This window comes from Lagenorhynchus albirostris, chromosome 7 (genome assembly GCF_949774975.1).
Source record: "Lagenorhynchus albirostris chromosome 7, mLagAlb1.1, whole genome shotgun sequence".
NCBI lineage: Eukaryota > Metazoa > Chordata > Mammalia > Artiodactyla > Delphinidae > Lagenorhynchus > Lagenorhynchus albirostris.
The window spans coordinates 56,454,884-56,480,577 of NC_083101.1; the positions used below are offsets into that span (position 1 = coordinate 56,454,884).

General features: G+C 37.7%; 1 protein-coding gene across 2 annotated transcripts; it reads left to right on the forward strand.

Annotated features, from left to right (window-relative positions):
- On the forward strand, positions 1 to 25,335 carry IL33 (interleukin 33). Of its 2 annotated transcripts, none has more exons than XM_060153471.1 (7): positions 1 to 135; positions 11,800 to 11,907; positions 18,728 to 18,868; positions 20,009 to 20,116; positions 21,030 to 21,080; positions 21,975 to 22,072; positions 23,442 to 25,335. In XM_060153471.1, the coding sequence occupies exons 2-7, from the start codon at positions 11,811 to 11,813 to the stop codon at positions 23,646 to 23,648; spliced, it is 702 nt and encodes a 233-aa protein (XP_060009454.1). In that variant the 5' UTR covers positions 1 to 135; positions 11,800 to 11,810; the 3' UTR covers positions 23,649 to 25,335. The 2 variants fall into 2 exon arrangements, with proteins under 2 accessions (XP_060009454.1, XP_060009455.1); XM_060153472.1 differs by having other exon boundaries at positions 21,978 to 22,072.
- Positions 25,336 to 25,694: the final 359 nt, after the last annotated feature.

Here is a 25,694-nt window from a genome sequence, read left to right on the forward strand (position 1 = left end):
GTGGGGGACAGGAAGTGATTCAGTTTGAGTGCTGTCTCATGGTTCCCCAAACTCAACCTCCCTTTCCTCGACATCACTTATTCTGATCTCCCCCAGAAGAAAGAAGTGAAGCCACCACAATCAAGGGAGTAGAAGGTCAGTGTGAGCACACTCCTCTCTCACCTTCTCCCTTCTGCTTCCCTGCAAAATCTCTCAGAATTAAGTCATACAGTGTTGCCAAGCTTAGCCATAATCCCCATTTTTTCTTCCCCCTACCAGACAGGACCAGTTTTGGGATGCTGACTTCTTTCAGTAATTTTCTGGTAGCCAACAACGGGTTGTGTAATCCCACCACATCCTCAGAGATCCTCTGCACAAACCAGAACATGCAATCTTGATGACACAGTGAATGGAATTAAAGGCCCAGGAATATAATTCTACTTCATTCTACCAATGGCTTCCATAGAATAAGAGAAAGAACCAGATGGACTTGATTTCAGATTCTGACTTTGTTACTTATTAGCTATGTGGCCTTTTCCAAGATACTTAATCTCTCTGAGCCTCTATTTCCTCACTTCTAGAATGGAGGCAATCATATTCAAATATTAGTGTCATGGTGACAATTATAAATAATGTATGTAAAACATCTGACCCACAGAAGATGTCCAAGATACTGTAACTGTTATAACCGTTAGTATTATCGCCACCACCATCATTATTATGAGTTTGCACTAATGCAGACTCCCTACTGGTTTCATTCCTACCCTCTTACTTCCCTCAATCTGTTCCTAAAATGGCAGTCAGAGCACTCTTTTAAAAACTAAGTCATATTCCATATTACTTAAAACCCTTCTTTGGTTTCCCATTGTACTTTGTTTTTTTGTTTTGTTTTGTTAATCTTTATTTGAGTATAATTGCTTTACAATGTTGTGTTATTTTCTGCAGTACAACAAAGTGAATCAGCTATATGTATACATATATCCCCAAACTCCCTCCCTCTTGAGCCTCCCTCCCACCTCCCTATCCCAGCCTTCTACGTCATCACAAAGCATCGAGTTGATTTCCCTGTGCTATGCAGCAGCTTCCCACTAGCCATCCAGTTTGCATTTGGTACTGTATATATGTCAGTGCTGCTCTCTCACTTCTCAGCTTCCCCTCCCCCTCTGTTTCCTGAAGTCCATTCTCTACATCTGCATCTTTATTCCTGCCCTGCCACTAGGTTCATCAGTACCGTTTTTTTTTATTCCATATATGTGCATTAGCATATGGTATTTTTCTCTTTCTGACTTACTTCACTCTCTATGACAGACTCTAGGTCCATCCACCTCGTTACAAATAACTCAATTTCGTTCTTTTTTATGGCTGAGTAATATTCCATTGTATATATGTGCCACATCTTCTTTATACATTTATCTGTTGATGGACAATTAGGTTGCTTCCATGTCCTGGTTATTGCAAATAGTGGTGCAATGAATATTGTGGTACATACCTTTTTGAATTATGGTTTTCTCAGGGTATATGCCCAGTAGTGGGATTGCTGAGTCATATGGTAGTTCTATTTTTAGTTTTTTAAGGAACCTCCATACTATTCTCCATAGTGGCTGCATCAATTTACATTTGCACCAACAGTGCAGGAGGGTTCCCTTTTCTCCACACCCTCTCCAGCATTTATTGTTTCTAGATTTTTTGATGATGGCCAGTCTGACTGGTGTGAGGTGATATCTCACTGTAGTTTTGATTTGCAGTTCCCTAATGATTAGCGATGTTGAGCATCCTTTCATGGGTTTCTTGGAAATCTGTATATCTTTGGAGAAATGTCTATTTAGGTCTTCTGTCCATTTTTTGATTAGGTTGCTTTGTTTTTTTCTTTTTTTTTTTTTAGTTTCCCTTGCTGTGCAAAAGGTTTTAAGTTTCATTAGGTCCCATTTGTTTATTTTTGCTTTTATTACCATTACTCTAGGAGGTGGGTCCAAAAGGATCTTACTGTGCTTTATTTCATAGAGTGTTCTGCCTATGTTTTCCTCTAAGAATTTTATAATGTCTGGACTTACATTTAGGTCTTTAATCCATTTTGAGCTTACCTTTGTGTATGGTGTGAAGTAGTGTTCTAATTTCATTCTTTTACATGTAGCTGTCCAGTTTTCCCAGCACCACTTATTGAAAAGGCTGTCTTTCTCCATTGCATATTTGTGCCTCCTTTATCAAAGATAAGGTGACCATATGTGCATGGGTTTATCTCTGGGCTTTCTATGCTGTTCCATTGATCTAAATTTCTGGTTTTGTGCCAGTACCATACTGTATGGATTACTTTAGCTTTGTAGTATAGTCTGAAGTCAGGGAGCCTGATTTCTCCAGCTCCGTTTTTCTTTCTCAAAATTGCTTTGGCTATTTGGAGTGTTTTGTGTTTCCATACAAACTGTACATAAAAACTTGTTCTAGTTCTGTGAAAAATGCCATTGGTAATTTGATTGGGACTGCATTGAATCTGTAGATTGCTTTGGGTAGTATAGTCATTTTCACAATGTTGATTCTTCCAATCCAAAATCATGGTATATCTTTCCATCTGTTTGTATCATCTTTGATTTCTTTCATCAGTGTCTTATAGTTTTCTGCATACAGGTCTTTTGCCCCCTTAGGTAGGTTTATTCCTAGATATTTTATTCTTTTTGTTACACTGGTAAATGCAATGTTCTGATTTTTCATGGTTAGTGTATAGGAATGCAAGAAATTTCTCTGCATTAATTTTGAATCCTGCTACTTTACCAAATTCACTGATTACCTCTAGTAGTTTTCTGGTGGCATCTTTAGGATTTTCTATGTATAGTATCATGTTATCTGCACACAGTGACAGTTTACTTCTTGTTTTCCAATTTGGATTCCTTTTATTTCTTTTTCTTCTCTGACTGCTGTGGCTAAACCTTCCAAAACTATGTTGAAAAATAGTTCTGAGAGTGAGCACCCTTGTCTTGTTCCTGATTTTGAGGAAATGGTTTCAGTTTTTCACCATTGAGAATAATGTTGGCTGTGGGTCTGTCATATATGCCTTTTATTGGTTTTTTATTTTGATTAAAAACTCTGGAGCGTTTTTAATCATAAATGGGAGTTGAATTTTGTCAAAAGCTTTTTACTGCAACTATTGAGATTATCATATGGTTTTCTTTTTCTTTTTTTTTTATTTTTTATTTTTTTGCAGTACGCGGGCCTCTCACTGTTGTGGCCTCTCCCCTTGTGGAGCACAGGCTCCGGACGTGCAGGCTCAGTGGCCATGGCTCACGGGCCTAGCTGATCCACGGCATGTGGTATCTTCCCGGACCGGGGCACGAACCTGTGTCCCCTGCATCGGCAGGCGGACTCTCAACCACTGCGCCACCAGGGAAGCACTATCATATGGTTTTTATCCTTCAGTTTGTTAACATGATGTATCACATTGATTGATTTGCATATATTGAAGATTCCTTGCATTCCTGGGATAAATTGATCATGTTGATCATGGTGTATGATCCTTTTAATGTGCTGTTGGATTCTGTTTGCAGTACTTTGTTGAGGATTTTTGCATCTATGTTCATCAGTGATACTGGCCTGTAGATTTCTTTCTTTGTGGCATCTTTGTCTGGTTTTGGTATCAGGGTGATGGCAGTCTCGTAGACTGAGTTTGGAAGTGTTCCTCCCTCTGCTATATTTTGGAGAGTTTGAGAGGATAGGTGTTAGCTCTTCTCTAAATGTTTGATAGGATTCTCCTATGAAGCTATCCGACTCTGGGCTTTCATTTGTTGGAAGATTTTTAATCACAGTTTCAATTTCAGTGCTTGTGATGGGTCTGTTCACATTTTCTATTTCTTTCTGGTTCAGTCTTGGAAGGCTGTACTTTTCTAAGAATTTGTCCATTTCTTCCAGGTTGCACATTTTATTGGGATATAGTTGCTTTTAGTAATGTCTCATGATCCTCTGTATTTCTGCGGTGTCACTTGTTACTTCTCTTTTTTCATTTCTAATTCTGTTGATTTGAGTCTTCTTCCTTCTTTTCCTGATGAGTGTGCCTAATGATATCTCAATTTTGTTTATCTTCTCAAAGACCCAGTTTTTAGTTTTATTGATCTTTGCTATTCTTTCCTTCATTTCTTTTTCATTTATTTCTGATCTGATCTTTATAATTTCTTTCTTGTAATAACTTTGGGGTGATTTTTGTTGTTCTTCTTCTTTCTTTAATTGCTTTAGATGTAAGGTTAGTTTGTTTATTGAGATTTTTCTTGTTTCTTTTTTTTTTTTTTACATCTTTATTGGAATGTAATTGCTTTACAATGGTGTGTTAGTTTCTGCTTTATAACAAAGTGAATCAGTTATACATATACATATATTCCCATATCTCTTCCCTCTTGCGACTCCCTCCCTCCAACCCTCCCTATTCCACCCTTCTAGGTGGTCACAAAGCACCAAGCTGATCTCCCTGTGCTATGTGGCTGCTTCTCACTAGCTATGTATTTTACATTGGGTAGTGTATGTATTTCCATGCCACTCTCACTTTGTCACAGCTTACACTTTCCCCTCCCCATTTCCTTAAGTCCATTCTCTAGTAGGTCTGTGTCTTTATTCCCGTCTTACCCCTAGGTTCTTCATGACATTTTTTTTTTTAGATTCCATATATATGTGTTAGCATACAGTATTTGTCTTTCTCTTTCTGACTTACTTCACTCTGTATGACAGACTCTAGGTCCATCTACCTCACTACAAATAACTCAATTTCGTTTCTTTTTATGGCTGAGTAATATTCCATTGTATATATGTGCCACATCTTCTTTATCCATTCATCTGATGATGGACACTTAGGTTGCTTCCAGGTCCTGGTTATTGTAAATAGAGCTGCAATGAACATTGTGGTACATGACTCTTTTTGAATTATGGTTTTCTCAGGGTATATGCCCAGTAGTGGCATTGCTGGGTCATATGGTAGTTCTATTTGTAGTTTTTTAAGGAACCTCCATATATTCTCCATAGTGGCTGTATCAATTTACATTCCCACCAACAGTGCAAGAGGTTTCCCTTATCTCCACACCCTCTCCAGCATTTATTGTTTGTAGAATTTTCGTTGATGGCCATTCTGACCTTTATGAGAGAATATGGCATTGTAGATTTGATTTGCATTTCTCTAATGATTAGAGAATGTTGAGCATTCTTTCATGTGTTTGTTGGCAATCTGTATATCTTCTTTGGAGAAATGTCTATTTAGGTCTTCTGCCCATTTTTGGATCGGGTTGTTTGTTTTTTTCGATATTGATCTGCATGAGCTGCTTGTAAATTTTGGAGAATAATCCTCTGTCAGTTGCTTCATTTGTAAATATTTTCTCCCATTCTGAGAGTTGTCTTTTCATCTTGTTTATGGTTTCCTTTGCTGTGCAAAAGTTTTTCAGTTTCATTAGATCCCATTTGTTTTGTTTTGTTTTTTTTAACATCTTTATTGGGGTATAATTGCTTTACAATGGTGTGTTAGTTTCTGCTTTATAACAAAGTGAATCAGTTATACATATACATATGTTCCCATATCTCTTCCCTCTTGCGTCTCCCTCCCTCCCACCCTCCCTATCCCACCCCTCCAGGCTGTCACAAAGCACCGAGCCAATATCCCTGTGCCATGCGGCTGCTTCCCACTAGCTATCTACCTTACTACATTTGTTAGTGTGTATATGTCCATGACTCTCTCTTGCCCTGTCACAGCTCACCCTTCCCCCTCCCCATAACCTCAAGTCTGTTCTCTAGGAGGTCTGCGTCTTTATTCCTGCCTTACCCCTAGGTTCTTCATGACATTTTTTTTTCTTAAATTCCATATATATGTGTTAGCATATGGTATTTGTCTTTTTCTTTCTGACTTACTTCACTGTGTATGACAGACTCTAGGTCTATCCACCTCATTACAAATAGCTCAATTTCGTTTCTTTTTATGGCTGAGTAATATTCCATTGTATATATGTGCCACATCTTCTTTATCCATTCATCCGATGATGGGCACTTAGGTTGTTTCCATCTCCGGGCTATTGTAAATAGAGCTGCAATGAACATTTTGGTACATGACTCTTTTTGAATTTCGGTTTTCTCAGGGTATATGCCCAGTAGTGGGATTGCTGGGTCATATGGTAGTTCTATTTGTAGTTTTTTAAGGAACCTCCATACTGTTCTCCATAGTGGCTGAACCAATTCACATTCCCACCAGCAGTGCAAGAGGGTTCCCTTTTCTCCACATCCTCTCCAGCATTTATTGTTTCTAGATTTTTTGATGATGGCCATTCTGACTGGTGTGAGATGATATCTCATTGTAGTTTTGATTTGCATTTCTCTAATGATTAATGATGTTGAGCATTCTTTCATGTGTTTGTTGGCAGTCTGTATATCTTCTTTGGAGAAATGTCTATTTAGGTCTTCTGCCCATTTTTGGATTGGGTTGTTTGTTTTTTTGTTATTGAGCTGCATGAGCTGCTTGTAAATTTTGGATATTAATCCTTTGTCGGTTGCTTCATTTGCAAATATTTTCTCCCATTCTGAGGGTTGTCTTTTGGTCTTGTTTATGGTTTCCTTTGCTGTGCAAAAGCTTTGAAGTTTCATTAGGTCCCATTTGTTTATTTTTGTTTTTATTTCCATTACTCTAGGAGGTGGGTCAGAAAGAATCTTGCTGTGATGTATGTCATAGAGTGTTCTGCCTATGTTTTCCTCTAAGAGTTTGATAGCGTCTGGCCTTACATTTTGGTCTTTAATCCATTTTGAGTTTATATTTATGGATGGTGTTAGGGAGGGTTCTAATTCCACTCTTTTATGTGTAGCTGTCCAGTTTTCCCAGCACCACTTATTGAAGAGGCTGTCTTTTCTCCATTGTATATTCTTGCCTCCTTTATCAAAGATAAGGTGACCATATGTGCATGGGTTTATCTCTGGGCTTTCTATCCTGTTCCATAGATCTATATTTCTGTTTTTGTGTCAGTACCATACTGTATGGATTACTGTAGCTTTGTAGTATAGTCTGAAAGTCAGGGAGCCTGATTCCTCCAGCTCTGTTTTTCTTTCTCAAGATTTCTTTGGCTACTTGGAGTCTTTTGCGGTTCCATACAAACTGTGAAATTTTTTGTTCTAGTTCTGTGAAAAATGCCAGTGGTAGTTTGATAGGGATTGCAGTGAATCTGTAGATTGCTTTGGGTAGTATAGTCATTTTCACAATGTTAATTCTTCCACTCCAGAACATGATATATCTCTCCATCTGTCTGTATAATCTTTGATTTCTTTCATCAGTGTCTTATACTTTTCTGCATACAGGTCTTTTGTCTCCTTAGGTATGATTATTCCTAGATATTTTATTCTTTTTGTTGCAGTGGTAAATGGGAGTGTTTTCTTAATTTCAATCTCAGGTTTTTTATCATTAGTGTAGAGGAATGCCAGAGATTTCTGTGCATTAATTTTGTATCCTGTTACTTTACAAAATTCATTGATTAGCTCTAGTAGTTTTCTGGTAGCATCTTTAGGATTCTCTATGTATAGTATCATGTCATCTGCAACCAGTGACAGTTTTACTTTTTTCTTTTCTGATTTGGAATCATTTATTTCTTTTTCTTTTGTAATTGCTGTGGCTAAAACTTCCAAAACTATGTTGAATAATAGCGGTTAGAGTGGGCAACCTTGTCTTGTTCCTGATCCTAGTGGAAATGTTTTCAGTTTTTCACCATTGAGGATGATGTTGGCTGTGGGTTTGTCATATATGGCCTTTACTATGTTGAGGAAAGTTCCCTCTATGCCTACTTCCTGTAGGGTTTTTATCATAAATGGATGTTGAATTTTGTTGAAAGCTTTCTCTGTGTCTATTGATATGATCATATGGTTTTTCTCCTTCAATTTGTTAATATGGTGTATCACATTGATTGATTTGCGTATATTGAAGAATCCTTGCATTCCTGGGATAAACCCCACTTGACCATGCTGTATGATCCTTTTAATGTGCTGTTGGATTCTGTTTGCTAGTATTTTGTTGAGGATTTTTGCATCTATGTTCATCAGTGATATTGGTCTGTAGTTTTCTTTCTTTGTGTCATCTTTGTCTGGTTTTGGTATCAGGGTGATGGTGGCCTCGTAGAATGAGTTTTGGAGCTTTCCTCCCTCTATTATATTTTGAGAAGGACAGGTGATAGCTCTTCTCTAAATGTTTGATAGCATTCGCTATGAAGCCATCTGGTCCTGGGCTTTTGTTTGTTGGAAGATATTTATTCACAGTTTCAACTTCAGTGCTTGTGATTGGTCTGTTCATATTTTCTATTTCTTCTTGGTTCAGTCTCGGCAGGTTGTGCATTTCTAAGAATTTGTCCATTTCTTCCAGGTTGTCCATTTTATTGGCATATAGTTGCTTGTAGTAATCTCTCATGATCTTTTGTATTTCTGCAGTGTCAGTTTTTACTTCTGCTTTTTCATTTCTAACTCTATTTATTTGAGTCTTCTCCCTGTTTTTCTTGATGAGTCTGGCTAATGGTTTATCAATTTTGTTTATCTTCTCAAAGTACCAGCTTTTAGTTTTATTGATCTTTGCTATCTTTTCCTTCATTTCTTTGTCATTTATTACTGATCTGATCCTTATGATTTCTTTCCTTCTGCTAGCTTTGGGGTTTTTTTGTTCTTCTTTCTCTAATTGCTTTAGGTGTAAGGTTAGGTTGTTTGTTTGAGATGTTTCTTGTTTCTTAAGGTAGGACTGTATTGCTATAAAGTTCCCTCTTAGAACTGCTTTTGCTGCATCCCATAGGTTTTCAGTTGTTGTGTCTCCATTGTCATTTTTTTCTAGGTATTTTTTGATTACCTCCTTGATTTCTTCAGTGATCTCTTCGTTATTAAGTAGTGTATTGTTTAGCCTCCATGTGTTTGTATTTTTTACAGATTTTTCCTGTAATTGATATCTAGTCTCATAACATTGTGGTCAGAAAAGATACTTGATATGATTTCAATTTTCTTAAATTTACCAAGGCTTGACTTGTGACCCAAGATATGATCTATCCTGGAGAATATTCCATGACCACTTGAGAAGAATGTGTATTCTGTTGTTTTTGGATGGAATGTCCTGTAAATATCAATTAAGTCCATCTTGTTTAATGTATCATTTAAAGCTTGTGTTTCCTTATTTATTTTCATTTTGGATGATCTGTCCATTGGTGAAAGTGGGGTGTTAAAGTCCCCTACTCTTATTGTGTTACTGTCAATTTCCCCTTTTATGGCTGTTAGGAGCACCTCAATACATAAGAGAAATGCTATGTTGGGCGCAGAAATATCTACAATTTTTATATCTTCCTCTTGGATTGATCCCTTGATCATTATGTAGTCTCTTTCTTTGTCTCTTGTAATAGTTGTTATTTTAAAGTCTATTATGTCTGCTATGAGAATTGCTACTCCAGCTTTCTTCTGATTTCCATTTGCATGGAATATCTTTTTCCATCCCCACACTTTGAGTTTGTATGTGTCCCTAGGTCTGAAGTGGGTCTCTTGTTGACAGCACATATATGGGTCTTGTTTTTGCATCCATTCAGCCAGTCTATGTCTTTTGGTTGGAGCATTTAATCCATTTACATTTAAGGTAATTATCAATATATATGTTCCGATTTCCATTTTCTTAATTTTGGGGGGTTTGTTATTGTAGGTCTTTTCCTTCTCTTGTGTTTCCTGCCTAGACAATTCCTTTAGCATTTGTTGTAAAGCTGCTTTGGTGGTGCTGAATTCTCTTTGCTTTTGCTTGTCTGTAAAGGTTTTAATTTCTCAGTCAAATGTGATTGAGATCCTTGCTGAGTAGAGTAATCTTGGTTGTAGGTTTTTCTCCTTCATCATTTTAAATATGTCCTGCCACTCCCTTCTGGCTTGCAGAGTTTCTGCTGAAAGATCAACTGTTAACCGTATGGGGATTGCCTTGTATGTTATTTGTTCTTTTTCCCTTGCTACTTTTAATATTTTTTCTTTGTATTTAATTTTTGATAGTTTGATTAATATGTGTCTTGTTGTGTTTTTCCTTGGATTTAACCTGTATGGGACTCTCTGTGCTTCCTGGACTTGATTGACTATTTCCTTTCCCATATTAGGGAACTTTTCAACTATAATCTCTTCAAATATTTTCTCAGTCCCTTTCTTTTTCTCTTCTTCTTCTGGGACCCCCGTAATTCGAATGTTGGTTTGTTTAATATTGTCCCAGAGGTCTCTGAGACTGTCCTCAATTCTTCTCATTCTTTTTTCTTTATTCTGCTCTGCAGTAGTTATTTCCACTATTTTATCTTCCAGGTCACTTCTCCGTTCTTCTGCCTCAGTTATTCCACTATTGATCCCTTCTAGAGAATTTTTAATTTCATTTATCGTGTTGTTCATCACTGTTTGCTCTTGTTCTTCTAGGTCCTTGTTAAACGTTTCTTGTATTTTCACCATTCTATTTCCAAGATTTTGGATCATCTTTACTATCATTATTCTGAATTGTTTTTCAGGTAGACTGCCTATTTCCTCTTCATTTGTTTGGTCTGGTGGTTTTTTGCCTTGCTCCTTCATCTGCTGTGTGTCTCTCTGTCTTCTTATTTTGCTTAACTTACTGTGTTTGGGGTCTCCTTTTTGCAGGCTGCAGGTTTGTAGTTCCCGTTGTTTTTGGTGTCTGTCCCCAGTGGCTAAGTTTGGTTCATTGGGTTGTGTAGGCTTCCTGGTGGAGGCAATAAGTGCCTGTATTCTGGTGGATGAGGCTGGATCTTGTCTTTCTGGTGGGCAGGTCCACGTCTGGTGGTGTGTTTTGGGGTGTATGTGGCCTTATTATGATTTTAGGCACCCTCTCTGCTAATGGGTGGGGTTGTGTTCCTGTCTTACTAGTTGTTTGGCATAGGGTGTCCAGCACTGTAGTTTGCTGGCCATTGAGTGAAGCTGGGTCAGAGTTGGAGATCTCTGGGAGATTTTTGCCATTTGATATTACGTGGAGCTGGGAGGTCTCTTGTGGACCAGTGTCCTGAACTTGGCTCTGCCACCTCAGAGGCACAGCCCTGACACCCGGCTGGAGCACCAAGAGCCTGTCATCCACATGGCTGCTAGTGTTGGAGGGTCTCCTGCTGAGGTGAGGGGAGGCTGTGGCTCACCATGGGGACAAGGACACTGGCAGCAGAAGTTCTGGGAAGTACTCCTTGGCATGAGCCCTCCCAGAGTCTGCCATTAGCCCCACCAAAGAGTCCAGGTAGCAACCATCACTTTTTTTGATGCACAAACTATGACAAATTTGCCCAGCAGGAGACCCTTCAAAGGGGCTCCTGTGTCCTTTTGACACAATCTCACTAATTTTTTAATGACTCACTGCTTTATGGCACAACAAGGTACTCAATGTTCACTTCTACTTTCCCAGCCCAGATCTAGAATCCTGGCTCCTTTTAGTGGAGAAAGTATGTAGAAACTAAGATATGGGCACACTGATATTGGTAATTCAAATTTAACACTACAGGGATTTTCCCTTCTTCTTTTATTTTATATTTATATCTGCTTTTCCCTGCAGTGAAAATCCTATAACACCAATACATTTGTTTTATTCCATAGTATAGCAAAAACAATCTCAGAATTTCAATACCAATATTTCCACTAACAACAAACCCAGAAAGTAAAGTTTAAGATTTCTTTACAGTTCTTTTTGTCCTCTCACTATACTTCTAGTATAGATATATATTCAGAATATGATGTTCAAACTTTACTGAAATTATTATTTTCTCTATGTGGCTATGTTATCAATTTTATACTGAGTTAGCCACAGTTGTTTCTGTTTGTTTTCAAGTTGAGACAATTGAACTATGTTATACGTTAATCCAACAGAAGCCTGAAAAATGAAGCCTGAAATGAAGTATTCAACCACCAAAATTTCCCCAGCAAAGATGAACAGCTCAGCAGGCAAAGCCTTGGTAAAATCTCCCAAGTTGAGAAGTAAGGACTTAAGCCTTTCTGATTGTTTTACACACTATTTTTTACCTGTTACCAAATCTTTATTATTCCAATGTTTATACATTCTACCTTACCAAAAACTACTAAGAATACAAGAGCTGAAATTGAAAGGGATGGCTCATAAATGTGTAACACAGTCAGTGCTGCTTTGTTTTGTTTTGTTTTGTTTTTTGCGGTACGTGGGCCTCTCACTGTTATGGCCTCTCCCGTTGCGGAGCACAGGCTCCGGACGCGCAGGCTCAGCGGCCATGGCTCACGGGCCAAGCCGCTCCGCGGCATGTGGGATCTTCCCGGACCGGGGCACGAACCCGTGTCCCCTGCATCGGCAGGCGGACTCTCAACCATTGCGCCACCAGGGAAGCCCAGTGCTGGTTTTAAACAGACTATATCTGGCCAACTTTTGCTTATTTGATATATCACAGAACAGGAGTGGCTCAGATGACTTAAACCTGCTAATAGTGATAAACATAATTATGGCCCTTCATATTAACCCCTTCTCTACCCATACTTCCTGCCACCAAATCCCAAAACCTTTTTCCCAGATTTCCTAACAAAAATTTAAACGGACCCACTTTTATTCAACAAACATTTATTAAGACCTTTGGTATATCGAGCTTGTGGTCTTGACTTGAGACTTCTGATAAAGGAGAGAATAACAAGCAAATATATTTGCATAATCCAGGACCCAAATAAAGCAGAATTGACCAAATGATGCTCAAGTCTGTCCAATTGCAAACTCAAAGGGTTTGGAATAAGTTGAAAGGTAACTAAGTCAGGTAGTAGCCTTACCTTTAAAATCAAAGGACTATTAACATCTTTGATTCTTAAAATTACTTATCCTAGAAAAGAATTATGCAAATTTATTCTCATGTTTTTCATTTGAGAGCAGTAACACAAAAGAATTAACAGAGCTCTGGTGGACCAGAAAGAAAATACAGCATGAGAAATGGTAGTGGGGACTGGCATATCTTTGTCCTTTGTGCTCTTCTGCATTTCCCTGAACATTTTAGGCGAGAAGAGAAAGCAGTGTTAAAGAATATCATTTCTGTCTCCCTGAGGCTCTGGCCCACCCTTGCTCTTCTTTTGTAAGTAGGAAAACCAGTAATTGGACTGCGGTTTCTGAATCACCAGGAAATCACAGCTAAGTTAGTTCTTTTATTTATGTCTGAGTCAAAATGCTCCTTGCAGGAACAGTGACTCATTAGAAGTGACTCTGTGTCTCCAAATTCCCTCTTAATAAAAAATGAATTTTCTTTGTACCCTAGGAGATGTGGGCTCTATGTAGATACTGGAATGAGGGAGGGAGCAGGCTGGAATATACATCAGAGTTTCTGGCATTGATGGAAAATGAAAATGTAACCCCACCTGTCGGGGTTCAGTGGCCCTAACTGCTTATTTACACCATTCAGAGAAACAATGATAAAGATAATCCCAAATCTCATCGCATTATTTTTATGGTTCCTTAGCAGATTTTCCCTTCCAACAATATTGGCTCAGTTTAATACTATAATTGTCATTATTTAAACACTCCTGGCTAAAATTTCAACAGATCCCTGTGTGGTGTGTGACAGGTATGAACTGCTTTTCAAAAATGTCACATCTTATTTTTCTATATAAACTGCTCTGAGCCCCCAAACAACAAAGTTCATTTTAATTCCTTCTCCTCCCCTGGGCTAGCAGGATCTTACACAATCACAAAGCCATAAAACGCAATACCCAACCACTACAGGTATCCATACAGTCAGGTCCCACATGAGTTCTGGTCAGCACCAGGGCATTTCACCTCTAGTGCCAACAGGGTACGGGACTTCATGAGCTAGAGGAAAGCCTCTCCCCAAACTCATCTCCTTCCCCGTTTCTAGGAAGCTACTCCTCAGGGTCAGGCCATTCTCCTCTGTTAATTCCTCTCCCCCATATCCATCAACCCTTTCCCTGCCCTGAAAATACAGTGTCCTTATGTATCTATCCAGAGGTCACAATATGGGAGCCCTGGGACATATCCATCCAGCAGGAGTATTTTAGTTGGCCTGAATAGTATTACTGTTGTTTTTTAATTGAGACAACATTTAAAAATTGGGAGATTTTGCATAAAAGTCTGAATGTGTGGTTTCTCTCAAAAAATCTGAAGATCTAGCAACAAATGGGCCCATATCCCTACATGACAATAGTTGAAGGTAGAACTGAGTAGGGATCAACCCCTTTAGTTTGCAGCTCTCCACAGAAGATCTTCTGTTACAGTGAAGGAGCTTTCACTTTATCCTGTGGACAGTAGGGAACCAACTGAAAATGTTTAATTGAGGAAAAACAAGACATTTTTATTTTGGAAAGACCATGTTGGTGGTAGTGAAGATAGAGCAAGCAGGCAAGAGTAGAAATAGAAACTGATCAGAGGTCTACTGCATTCATCTTAGGGGTCTGGTGATGAGGGCCTGACCTAAGATGGCAGAATGGAAAGACTAAAATTCAGGTACGTTCAGAAAGTGAAATCAGTAAGGTAAACCGAATAAATTGGAGGATAGAGAGAGGGGAAAATGGATAATTCTCAGCTTTCTGATTTAAAAATTGGGCAGATAACGGCAGATAGAGGTACTGTTTTTAAAGATAGGGAATTATGGAGGAATATATTGGGGGTAAAAGATAAAGAAGTTGTTTTTTTATTATGAGTATATTTGCATTTGGGGTATGTGTATGTCATTCAGGTAGAGATGTCCAGAATTCAGAAGGCTCTACATAGATAGAAATTGACATGCTTTAAGGTAACTTTAGTCAAAATGCCCTGTGGCATCAAAATTTCTGTAGAGAAAGAGCAACAGATATAAAGCTCAGGAGACAGACCAAAGGTAGAGTTACAGTTTGGGGAGTCATCAACATAGAAAAAGATGATTGAAGTCATTGGAGCAAGCAAGATTGCCCAGAAAGAAAGCCTAGAGTGAGGAAAAAAAGGCAAAGGACAAAACCTTCAGGAACACCAGCGTTTTAGGATCAGGCAGAGAAGGAAGAACTAACAAAGAGACAGAGATGGACTGATCAGAGGGAAACAAGGAGAATCCAAGGAGACAGCTGATACAACAATAAGGGAAGAAGGGTTCAAAGAAGGAAGTGGTCCCCAAGTCAAATGCAACAAACGGGTCAAAGGTAGTAAACAGGGCAAAGAGACCTTGGTAAAATTAGTGTTTGGGGAAAAAATGAAAGATGAATTGATTCCCTTCTGTAGTTCCTGCCAGCTGTGGTCTGGCTCTACAAAAAGATTTCCAGGTCCATTCCCATTTACTCACCAGAAATGCCTGAGGGATTTCAGCATGCAGTTGCTATGATGAAACTGTTTATGAGAATTTCCTTAAAAGCCATATAAATACACTGCCCTCAGATATCAAGCAGGATGGAGACACAGGAAATGGCAACAGCCTTTTCATAAGTTTGAGCTCGCTTTTTGACCCTAGTGGAACACTCTCTTCTACAGAGTTCCTATGGCCATGACCGCTTCATGCTTTCCTCCCAAGAACACAACCCTCACACCACAGTTTCAGCTGCCCCGAATACCAAAGTATACCTTCTTCCAAACTCTCCCAATGTAAAGTATTTTAAATACTTCAAACACAGTCATCCCCCAAGGAATTATACCTAGTGTTTGTCTCACTAGATGCTAGCCCTTACATTCACATATTTAGCCCTCAATTCTCTTTTTCTACATCCATAATATTTCCCCAGTGCTATGACCCTCACTTCTAACTACCCAAGACCCATATCCTCCTCCCCAAAGAGTCCACTCTCAATATTAGACATACCTGGCATGGGATGCCTCATGGGATGCTACACATAATGAGAAGCATACAGGAATGAGCATGCTTAGAGCATCATCTTATGCCTTTTAACTCTGAAGAGACGATGTGATACAGTATAGTGTAAACCCTGACAGGTGGATTTTGTTTTTCTATTTTGTAATGCAAGTGCCCGACTTAAGCTTTGATTGCTGAGGCATGCACTTCAAAGAGGTATCCACTACAAAGAGGCATCTACTTCAAAGATGGCTATCTCAAATAAATACATGGCCAGCCACAAGACTAGATAAAGAAAAGGAGATCTTGGTTGATTTTCATAACTGGCCATTTGGACTACTTTCTTTTTTTCTCTTCCCACACTTTAAATTCCTGCTTTTATGTTTTAAATTCACCAATAAATAGTGAGCTCTCGCTATCCTAGGCTCCCACCCTCAACCCCAATAAAAGCAGAACCCCACGCCCGTGTACCCTCTCTACCTGTGACTTCTCTGTGGGGTCCCAGATATGCAGTGTAATTTACAGATCCTATAATTAATTAACCTTTATTTCTTCAGTTTCCTGATGGTTATTGCTGAAGGTCATCTTGCAATCATAATAAGAACCTTAACAGCCAGTCCGAAAACAACATTGGTTATTGACAGGCTAAGACCAGCACAAAACATGCAATTAATGACATATTGTATTAAATTAGTTGTCAGGAGACCAAGTTCAGTGTTGGCTCTGGCACAGCTTTGTAAATTATCTTTGCACTATATAAATGTGAGATACTGTAGCTGACATATCTGTATTATAAAGGAATATTAGGGATTTCCAGGGTGAATGAGTATGATTTAATGGCCTTTCCCTGTTCAGACAGTTGAAGATACTTAAAGGTAGATGCCCATCTGAATTGGAAGTAAGATATAGATAATTCAAAACAGTAACTAACAAAAGTTTATTCCACTTAACTTTGAAAAGCATATTAGGAAGGCAAATCTTCTTGAGAATAAAAAAAAAATCATAGAATGGGTCTCAAATCACAAGGAATTATTTTCATTTTCTGAATTACTGTCAATAATTGAAATTTGGCTACATTGCATAAATTGCTTGATAATTCATTTACTATAATGTTGGAAATTGAGATCCTATGGCTCAAGTGTTTCTTTTCTATTTGACTTTGAAAGGCTTTTTATGATTTCCAAGTGACAAATTTAATGTTTTATTTGAGATTTTAATTTTTATTTGGATAAATGAAATCAGAATTACTGAATAACTGATTATATTTTTTTTACTTCAACTGATTTAATTTCAGTTTGCATTTTGCTATTCCCTAAAGTTGTAGTGTAGCATTTTTTTTAGATGGAGGTAGATGGAAGCATAGCTTTGATATTAGACACACTTGAGTCACATCTTCTCACCAGACCTGTAACCTTGGGCAAGTGTTGTGAATGCTAAGAACTTCAAATCATCATCTGTAAAACAAAGAGAATAATACCTACCTTGCAATATTATTTGTGAAGGGTTAAAGGCAACAGTATGTAGAATTATCAGCACAGTGCTTGGCCCACTGTAGACACACTAATATTTGACAAGGGAGTCAAAAATACTCAATGGAGAAAAGATGGTCTCTTCAATAAATGGTGCTAGGAAAACTGGATAATAACATGTAAAAGAATGAAACCTAACTCCTATCTACACCACTCACAAAAATTAACGCCCAATGGATTAAAGACTTAAATGTAAGACCTGAAACCACAAAACTCCTAGAAGAAAACATAGGCAGAAAGCTCCCTAACATGGTCGGCTATTTTTAGTATCAATAACCTTTATAGACTATAGTCATCTCTCCAAAATTATTAAAAGTATACTCTAGATAAGTAGAAATGATTGTAGATTTCATATGATCAAAGAGCTCCCGCTCAGTTAGGCAAAAATTGCTGTATGTTGGATGTAGATCCACACTCCCTTAAACCAATTTTGAAACCAAAATCTTTTCTAAAGACCTAAAGTTTTTCGTATCTCGTTTGACAGCAAAATATGACCTGAACTCATTTGACAGCTAAATGCTGACCTGAACCACATGAGGTCTTTATTTATTTCACTTTATGTAAATTTTCCTGTTTCACTATAAAATTTTTTATTATGAGGTGCTGCCCTAGTCCCTGCTGGGTGTTCTAGGTATATACAATATATGGTCTACATGACAATCTTAAAATGTAATAAACTCTGAATTTTGAAACACAACTGGCCCCAAGGTTTCTGATAAGATACTGTGGACCTGTAGTTGCTTTCTTGGTCTGGTACACTCAGGGTTTGTAAAAGGATAAAGATGGATGGAATGAAATGGTATCACAATTTTTTCAATTGCTCAGAATCCCAACAGAAGGCTGAAGAAGTTTGCCCCATGGTCTTTATGCAGCTACGCTCTGGCCTTAAAATAGAAAAGAAGACCTGTTACTTTAGGAAAGAAACCACCAAAAGGCATTCACCAAGAACAGGTAAGGAGAAACTGCATTTCCTGATAATTTTTCAACATAATGATGGGCATCTATTTGCCTTCACTTACCACATCAAGATACATAAATTTTTCCCTTATCCAAATTCCTTCTGGAAAAGAGTAAGGATGATGAACTATTTTTTAGCCATTTTCAGAAGGGCATATAGAGTTTTTAATAGCATGGGAGAAATGGTTATGCTATAATATTAAGTAAAAATAGAGGATACAAAATTATAAATATATTTACAATATTTTTATTTTTTTCATTTAAAGGAAGTAAACTAAAATGAATAGTGGTTGCCTTTTGGGTGTTGAGACCATGGGTGACTAGTTTTCTTTTGCCTGGACTCCAGCGGGTGTGCCCTATTGGGATATAAGTGTATAGGAGGTATTGATTCCTTTAGACCATGGGGTGACTGAAATCCTGGGGTCATTCATCATTGTCAGCAAGCAGCCTAGACTGGAAATCCTCAAAGGAGAGATGGGAGAGGGGTCTGCACAGAGTGAGGACTGACAGTCCAGTCTTATTCCTACACCTATCCTGCAGCTAAAATGTACAAAGAGAAACATCTGGTATTCGCTGCCTGTCAGGAGCTGGAACACCTTGGACCGTCTGTGAAGAGCTTCGCCTTCGATAAAACTAGGGTCCAGAAATATACTACAGCAACTGGTCTTCCAAGTATCAAAGGTAAGACTGGTCACAGGGGTGGTGTGAGGGTGAGGAGGGAGGTAAGACACGGACCTTGGAAATGCCACTCCAGGAAGCAGCCCCAAGTCTACAATTTCATGTAGATATATCAGAAACTTCTGTCCATTTGTTGCTGATGTGCCCATGTAGTGGTATCCAAACTAAGTACAGGGTAGTTGCTCTAACAATGCATGTGCGTTCTATAGTTAGCATTCCATTATTATTTTGAAATGCTTGCTATGGATTGGAATTTCATATACATTATTCCTGAGAAAAATACATTATCCTTTAGGGGAAAAACCATATTATCTCCCCGAACTTCAACATTTTGACAATGAAAGAAAAGGAAGAGCTATTATATTTTTTAAATATAATTTCAACTCAAGTATTTTAAATAGTTGTTAAAATGGTTTTAAATTATATCACATACTTGTGCAAATATTCAATATTTAATATTCTTAATTTTTTATATATTATTTTCTTTAGCATAATTCTATACTATAAAGGAAATACGATTTTTTCCTCCAGGACCTATATATGTAGTTTCTAAATCTGCTCCAGTTTACCCCAACATGCTGTAGAAATATTATCATTTTCTATGTGTGCTCGTATATTAAAAAAAAATTGAGAGTACTGCTTTAAGTGTCACTGTTATTTAGCCAGAAGACAGAATGAGGCTCACACCTGCATTCTCCAGGACTGTTGAAAGTCTCTGAGTAACTCCATGCTTTACAGATGGGTATTCACTTATCCATGTCTATCAAAATACAGCCCCTTCTTGCCCATAGTTCCCTAGATCATGTGGAGTCAGGAAGCAGAGGTTTCCTCAGGCAAACTCTATAACTTTTCCAGCTTCTTTCTCCCCACTAAACCCTCCCATAAGCACACTAACATGGCCTACCATGGCCTTCATGCAGGATGCTAGCATCTTTAATCCCATTCAGGTGGCACACCTCAGCCTTTTAGCTACATTAAGCTTGTGCCAGAGGCTTTCATCTGTCCAACAGTGATGGACAAAGTGCAGCTCAAATTGCAGAAACAAACACAACCTATTGAGAAAGCTTTTTTTTAATTTCTAAAAGATTTTTCATGGAAACAAGGTTTTTGAATTCTTAATGACAAGATTTTTACTTGTCACAGAACATTCTGCTTCCCTGAGTACATACAACGATCAATACATTACTTTTGTTTTCGAGGATGGAAATTATGAGATCTATGTTGAAGACTTAGGAAAAGACCAAGAGAAAGGTAGAATATTTCCTTTTGTCTTTAATGATATAATGATGACTAGTAAAGTAAAAAAATAAATTTACCAAACCATAAACAATAGATTAACTCAGACATGGCAAATAGATTTCATGCTATGTGCTAACTCCAATGCATTGGCAGGGGATGCTTGAATATCACTATATTGAGGAGGATTCAGAAGCTTATTCAGGGGGCTTCCCTGGTGGCGCAGTGGTTAAGAATCTGCCTGCCAATGCAGGGGACATGGGTTTGAGCCCTGGTCCGGGAGAATCCCACATGCCACGGAGCAACTAAGCCTGTGCGCCACAACTACTGAGTCTGCGCACTAGAGCCTGCGAGCCACAACTACTGAAGTCCATGCGCCTAGAGCCCGTGCTCTGCAGCAAGAGAGGCCACCGCGATGAGAAGCCCGTGCACTGCAACGAAGGGTAGCCCCTGCTTGCCACAACTAGAGAAAGCCCGTGCAGCAACAAAAGCCCAAAGCAGCCAAAAATAAATAAATAAAATAAGTTAAAAAAAAAAAAAGCTTATTCAGGATTCATCAGGGAAGAAGGATGATACTGAGAAGTGGTATCTGTTGTGAAATGTGGAAAGAGGTACCACATATACTTGCTATCGCTAAATTATCTACTAGGTCTTTCCAGCTTTATCAGTATCACTAAAGTATAAACCCTAGTAAAAGAATATACCAGTGCTATGAACAATATTTTAAATATTTTAATACCAACATTGTTGGAGAATTCCTCAGAATATATTTATACATTTTTAAGACCTTTCTCAAAACCACAGAAGTTTTGCTTTTATTGATATACAATAAAAGAAGAGGATGTTTTCTGATGTTATATATATGTTGAAACTGAACCATTTGATAAAATTGTATCTCACCAAAGGGATTTTATGCATTCTCTTTCAGACAAGGTGTTACTCCGTTACTATGATTCCCAATTCCCCTCAAGTGAAACAGGTAATTTCGAAAGCTGGGTAGCTCTAGTGCTTGAATTCCTAAATTTAGGGTAAAGACAAATCCAAAAATTCTCCATGGGAAAGGAAAGCAGTCTCAGAAGGTTCTCTCCAGCCCAAATTCATGGTAAAAATCTTGGATCTAAGATTCTAAACTGATATACTCCATCTCATCCATTTTGCAGTTTAATAATTAGGATAAAGGTTTGGCTACATTTAACAGAGATTCAGAATAATAGTGTCTTAAGTTATACAAAACTTTATTTCTGTTTTAGCCAGGGCTGGAATGGCAGTTCTGCTCAACAGTTTGCCCAGACCCAGCTCCTTTTCTCTTTGTGGCTCTGCCAACATCCACATGGTTCAAGATTCCTTGCCACCATGAAAATATCCATTCAGCAGGACAGAGGAAGACAGATGTATTATTTGAGTTCTATTTCCCTTTAAGGACGCAACCTGGAAGTTGCACCTGACACTTCTATTCACCTTATATTGCTCAGAACTTAGACATATTGCTACACTTAGCTACAAGAAGGCAGGCTGGGAAACATTCTATTATTACACAAAAAGAGGAGTTGGATATTGGGGGACAACCATCAGTGGCCTTCTATGCAGACAGGGAAGCTGACAACTAGAGCAACACCCATGAGACTCACAATTCTACTAGTATTCTAATAGTATATAAGAAAACTAACCTCTCTCCTAAGGGGACTTAGAATTACCCCTTACTGTCCAATGACTCTTTAGTTTCATCTGGGTACAAGTATTTCTAAGAGATGTGTTGTTGAATGAAATAGTTATTTTATATGACATCTTGGACTCTTTTCCTGGGTGTTAAATTCATTTAAATTAAAATGAGTTACAATTCTTAACTTTATGATTTGCATTTTTTAATTGCAAGAAGGTGGTGGTGATCATCGGAAGTTAATGGTAAACCTGAGCCCCACAAAAGACAAAGATTTCTTGCTGCATGCCAACAGTAAGGAGCATTCTGTGGAGGTAATAGAAATATGCACCTAACTGTCATGACTGACTCTACTCATCTGTGCAGATTTGGGGTACTTTGAAGAAGAAGTTTTGTTTGTGCTATTGTACATAAAACAAAATCAGTTATGATTAATAACTTGCTTTTGGAACATGGAAGGGAGTGAAATGGCATGTGTAGCCTTGCTACTGAAAGTTTGATCTCTGCCAGCAGTACAGCATTGCCTGGGAGCTTTTTAGAAATGTAGACTTTCAGGCTCCCTCACAACTGAATCAAAATCAGCATTTTAACAAATCTCCAGGAGATTCATAGGTACATTAAAGTTTGAGAAGCACTGCTATATAGAATGACTTGAATCCTTTCTATTTGGCTGTAGGAACTACTGTGTTCTTCCAGGAAGTATTTCCTTGTAAAATATGGTTTTCTTAGGCAATTGAAAAACTAATTTTATACTCTGAGACTGCTAAAGGGAGAGTCATAAACATTTCCACATGCCAAGATATATAGATAACATAATAATCTACATTTTAATCATAGGATTCACTGCATTGTCTTCTTCAGTTAGTAAATAGCAGTATTATATTGGTCATGATGAAGAATTATAAACATCTTGAGGAACAAACAAGCCAAAGTGGACACAAGGAAGAAAACATTAAAGTATAATATAGAAGATAAATTATATAAATATATAGAGCTAACTAATATAGCCATGCAAGGTATTACTATAAACTCTGGATGGTAATCAGCATCTCCCTTAACAAAACATTCCTAAGTATATATAATAGTGTTTGGCATATATAACTACTCAATAATAAGTGCTGACCCCTACTGAGCTTTATTATATACCAAGAAGTGTGCTAAAGGTTTTACAAGTACTATCTCATTTAATTCTCACAATAACTCTCTTATGAAGTTATTGTATTGGTTAAGTTTGCTGTGTAACAAACCATCCCTAACACTTAATAACTTAAAATAATAATCATTTTCTATCACTCATGTATCTGTGGGTAAGTTGGGAGTTGACCGATCTAGAAAACTGGCTACACTAAAAAACTGAGGCTTGAAAGGTAAAGCAAAGTGTCCAGGTCTCAGAGATACTACATGGCAAAAGAGAAGTATGAATCCAGAAATACTGCATCCAGATCCATTCATTCTAAGCCATCATGTCTCTCAAAATATACTATCAGTGAATCAAATCAAATCCCCCTACTTTGGCCCTCTGCTCATTTCTTCCCCACCTCCCATCCCCTTCTCAGTAAGCAGGCTTGTTAGAAATATCAAGTTATGAATAATTATTCTCCTTTAGTTTCCAATACAGGGATGTAAAGTTGACTCTGGACTTCCAACTCACATATTGGTTACTTTCTCTCTTGTCTTCCTCAGCTACAAAAATGTGAAAACCAATTGCCAGAACAGGCCTTCTTTGTTCTTCATGAGGAGACCTCCCAATGTGTTTCATTTGAATGTAAGAGCAATCCTGGAGTGTTTCTAGGAGTAAAGGATAACCACCTAGCTCTTATTAAACGAGGGGAACACCCTGAGGATTCAAATGAAGAGAATACCATATTTAAGCTCTCAAACTTAATATGATGGAAAGCTGCGGATCTTGGGTTGAGTAGTCCAAACAGCTACCACTGGAGAAAGGATAAGCGATAAAGAGACAGATAACATGAAGGGAAATGGAATGTTTAGTATGCTGAGGAATGTTTTCCTTATTATGTATAAAAATATTTTTTATAATCCTTCAGTTCTGTTTTTTATTTCCCTCTGTATTACTGCATATTCAGTACAAGTATTGGTATATTAAATAGCATATTGGTAAAGAGATTTGCCAACATTCTGAAGAGATACAGCCTGACCTTTACATTTTTCCTCTTTCAGTCCTGAAAGAACTTCTTCATATTTTGAGCTGAGACCTCTGGGGAGAAGCAAAGGGACTGATCCGCAATTTTGCTTTAGACAGGGATCAATTTAAAGAGCTACATAGGGACATAATTCTCCCTCGTTCCAAATAATAGCCTCAAACACTAGAGCCACTAATAAAAAAAAACAACTGGAAGCTACACAGATTTACCATTTCACAACTGGAATAAAACACCAAGTTTGTAAATATCGAAACTTCAGATGCCTATATAGTTAGACAGGTAATATAAATATGTGAAAAGGCAAGGATAATTTAAAAATTAAGGAAAACAAATCTAGTATTTTAAAAGTGAATAATTTCACCTCTAACTCACTTTTAAAATTCTGATTTTTATAGACTGAGTTAACTTTAAGCAAGGCATTCTTACATTAGAAAGTGAAATAAATTTTAGTTCAGACATGAAATTGAAATTATTAGGAATATCTAACAAACTAGAATATTTTTAAAAGCACTGAGCCACAATATATGTTTGGGCATCCCAGTACCATGGGTTCCAAGTACCATGGGTTCCAAGTACCATGGTGTGGACATAAGTCCTCTAACCTACTAGAGCTTAGATGGGACATAGGATTAACATTACAATTTCAATAACTGGTTATCCTTCATATGTTCTTCTGACCCTGGCTTCCAGGAATCTATGACTTTTGATATATTCATTACCTTGGACAAAATTTCTTCTCATCCTTTCTTCCGACATGCACAAGGCCTTTTGTTGTTTAGCTTCCCAATAACCCTGCTTACTATGGAATATTCACTTGACTTCTGTTCTTTCTCCATTTCTTTTGACCATCTGTGTCCTTCTGCACCCCCTGACCTCACTTCCACGTAACCTGACCTCTGAATGCCAACATTTTTATTCTGCTTTTTCTACCTGATGGTGTAGAATTTTATGTAAACCTATTTATGGCAGTATTCTTCATTAAACGTCTTTGTGTTTTATTGCTACTAAGGTACTAAACTTTATACTCAACCATATAATAACATTTCTCAACTACTAAATAATTTTTGCTTATTTTAAAACCTTAGCAATTTCTACTGTAATTCTTCACAGGTGTAATACTGATAATAAATGACAAACATAATGACAGAATACTTATAAAATGACTTTTTCTGAAAGTGTCGGCTTTTTAATTTGTTGAGATATATTGAATATAACTGTTGATGGAACATAAAATAAAAGAGGCTGAGAATTACTGTATGAGTGCAAACAATTATAGAACAATATATCTTTGATTCATTACTTTGTCAATAATTTTACTATAGAGACAAAAATAAAAGCAGAATCTATATCACTCCCTCTGAAAAACACTAAATGTTGACCATGTGTATCTGTATGATATACTTAAACGATTATTATTAAGTAACCAAATATATCCATTACATTGTTCATATTCTTGAATAAACTGTATTTTTCAAAAGTATGTGAGACCATAATGATTTTATGATAAAATGACTCATATTGTGAAATTCTTAAGTGAAAGTAAGCATACACCAATCCATCAATGTTGGTAAGTGGAGTAGGTCATTTGTCTAATATTTTTGATGATTCAAAATTAAGTAAGGGGCTTCCCTGGTGGCGCAGTGGTTGAGAGTCCGCCTGCCGATGCAGGGGACACGGATTCATGCCCCAGTCCGGGAAGATCCCACATGCCGCGGAACGGCTAGGCCCGTGAGCCATGGCCGCTGAGCCGGCGCGTCCAGAGCCTGTGCTC

Coding starts and splice junctions, on each gene's coding strand:
- IL33 (XM_060153471.1), top strand. CDS start 11,811: ATGAAGCCTGAAATGAAGTATTCAACCACCAAAATTTCCCCAGCAAAG. Junction 11,908..18,727: donor AAAATCTCCCAAGTTGAGAA/GTAAGGACTTAA, acceptor CCTATCCTGCAG/CTAAAATGTACAAAGAGAAA. Junction 21,081..21,974: donor ATTCCCCTCAAGTGAAACAG/GTAATTTCGAAA, acceptor TTTAATTGCAAG/AAGGTGGTGGTGATCATCGG.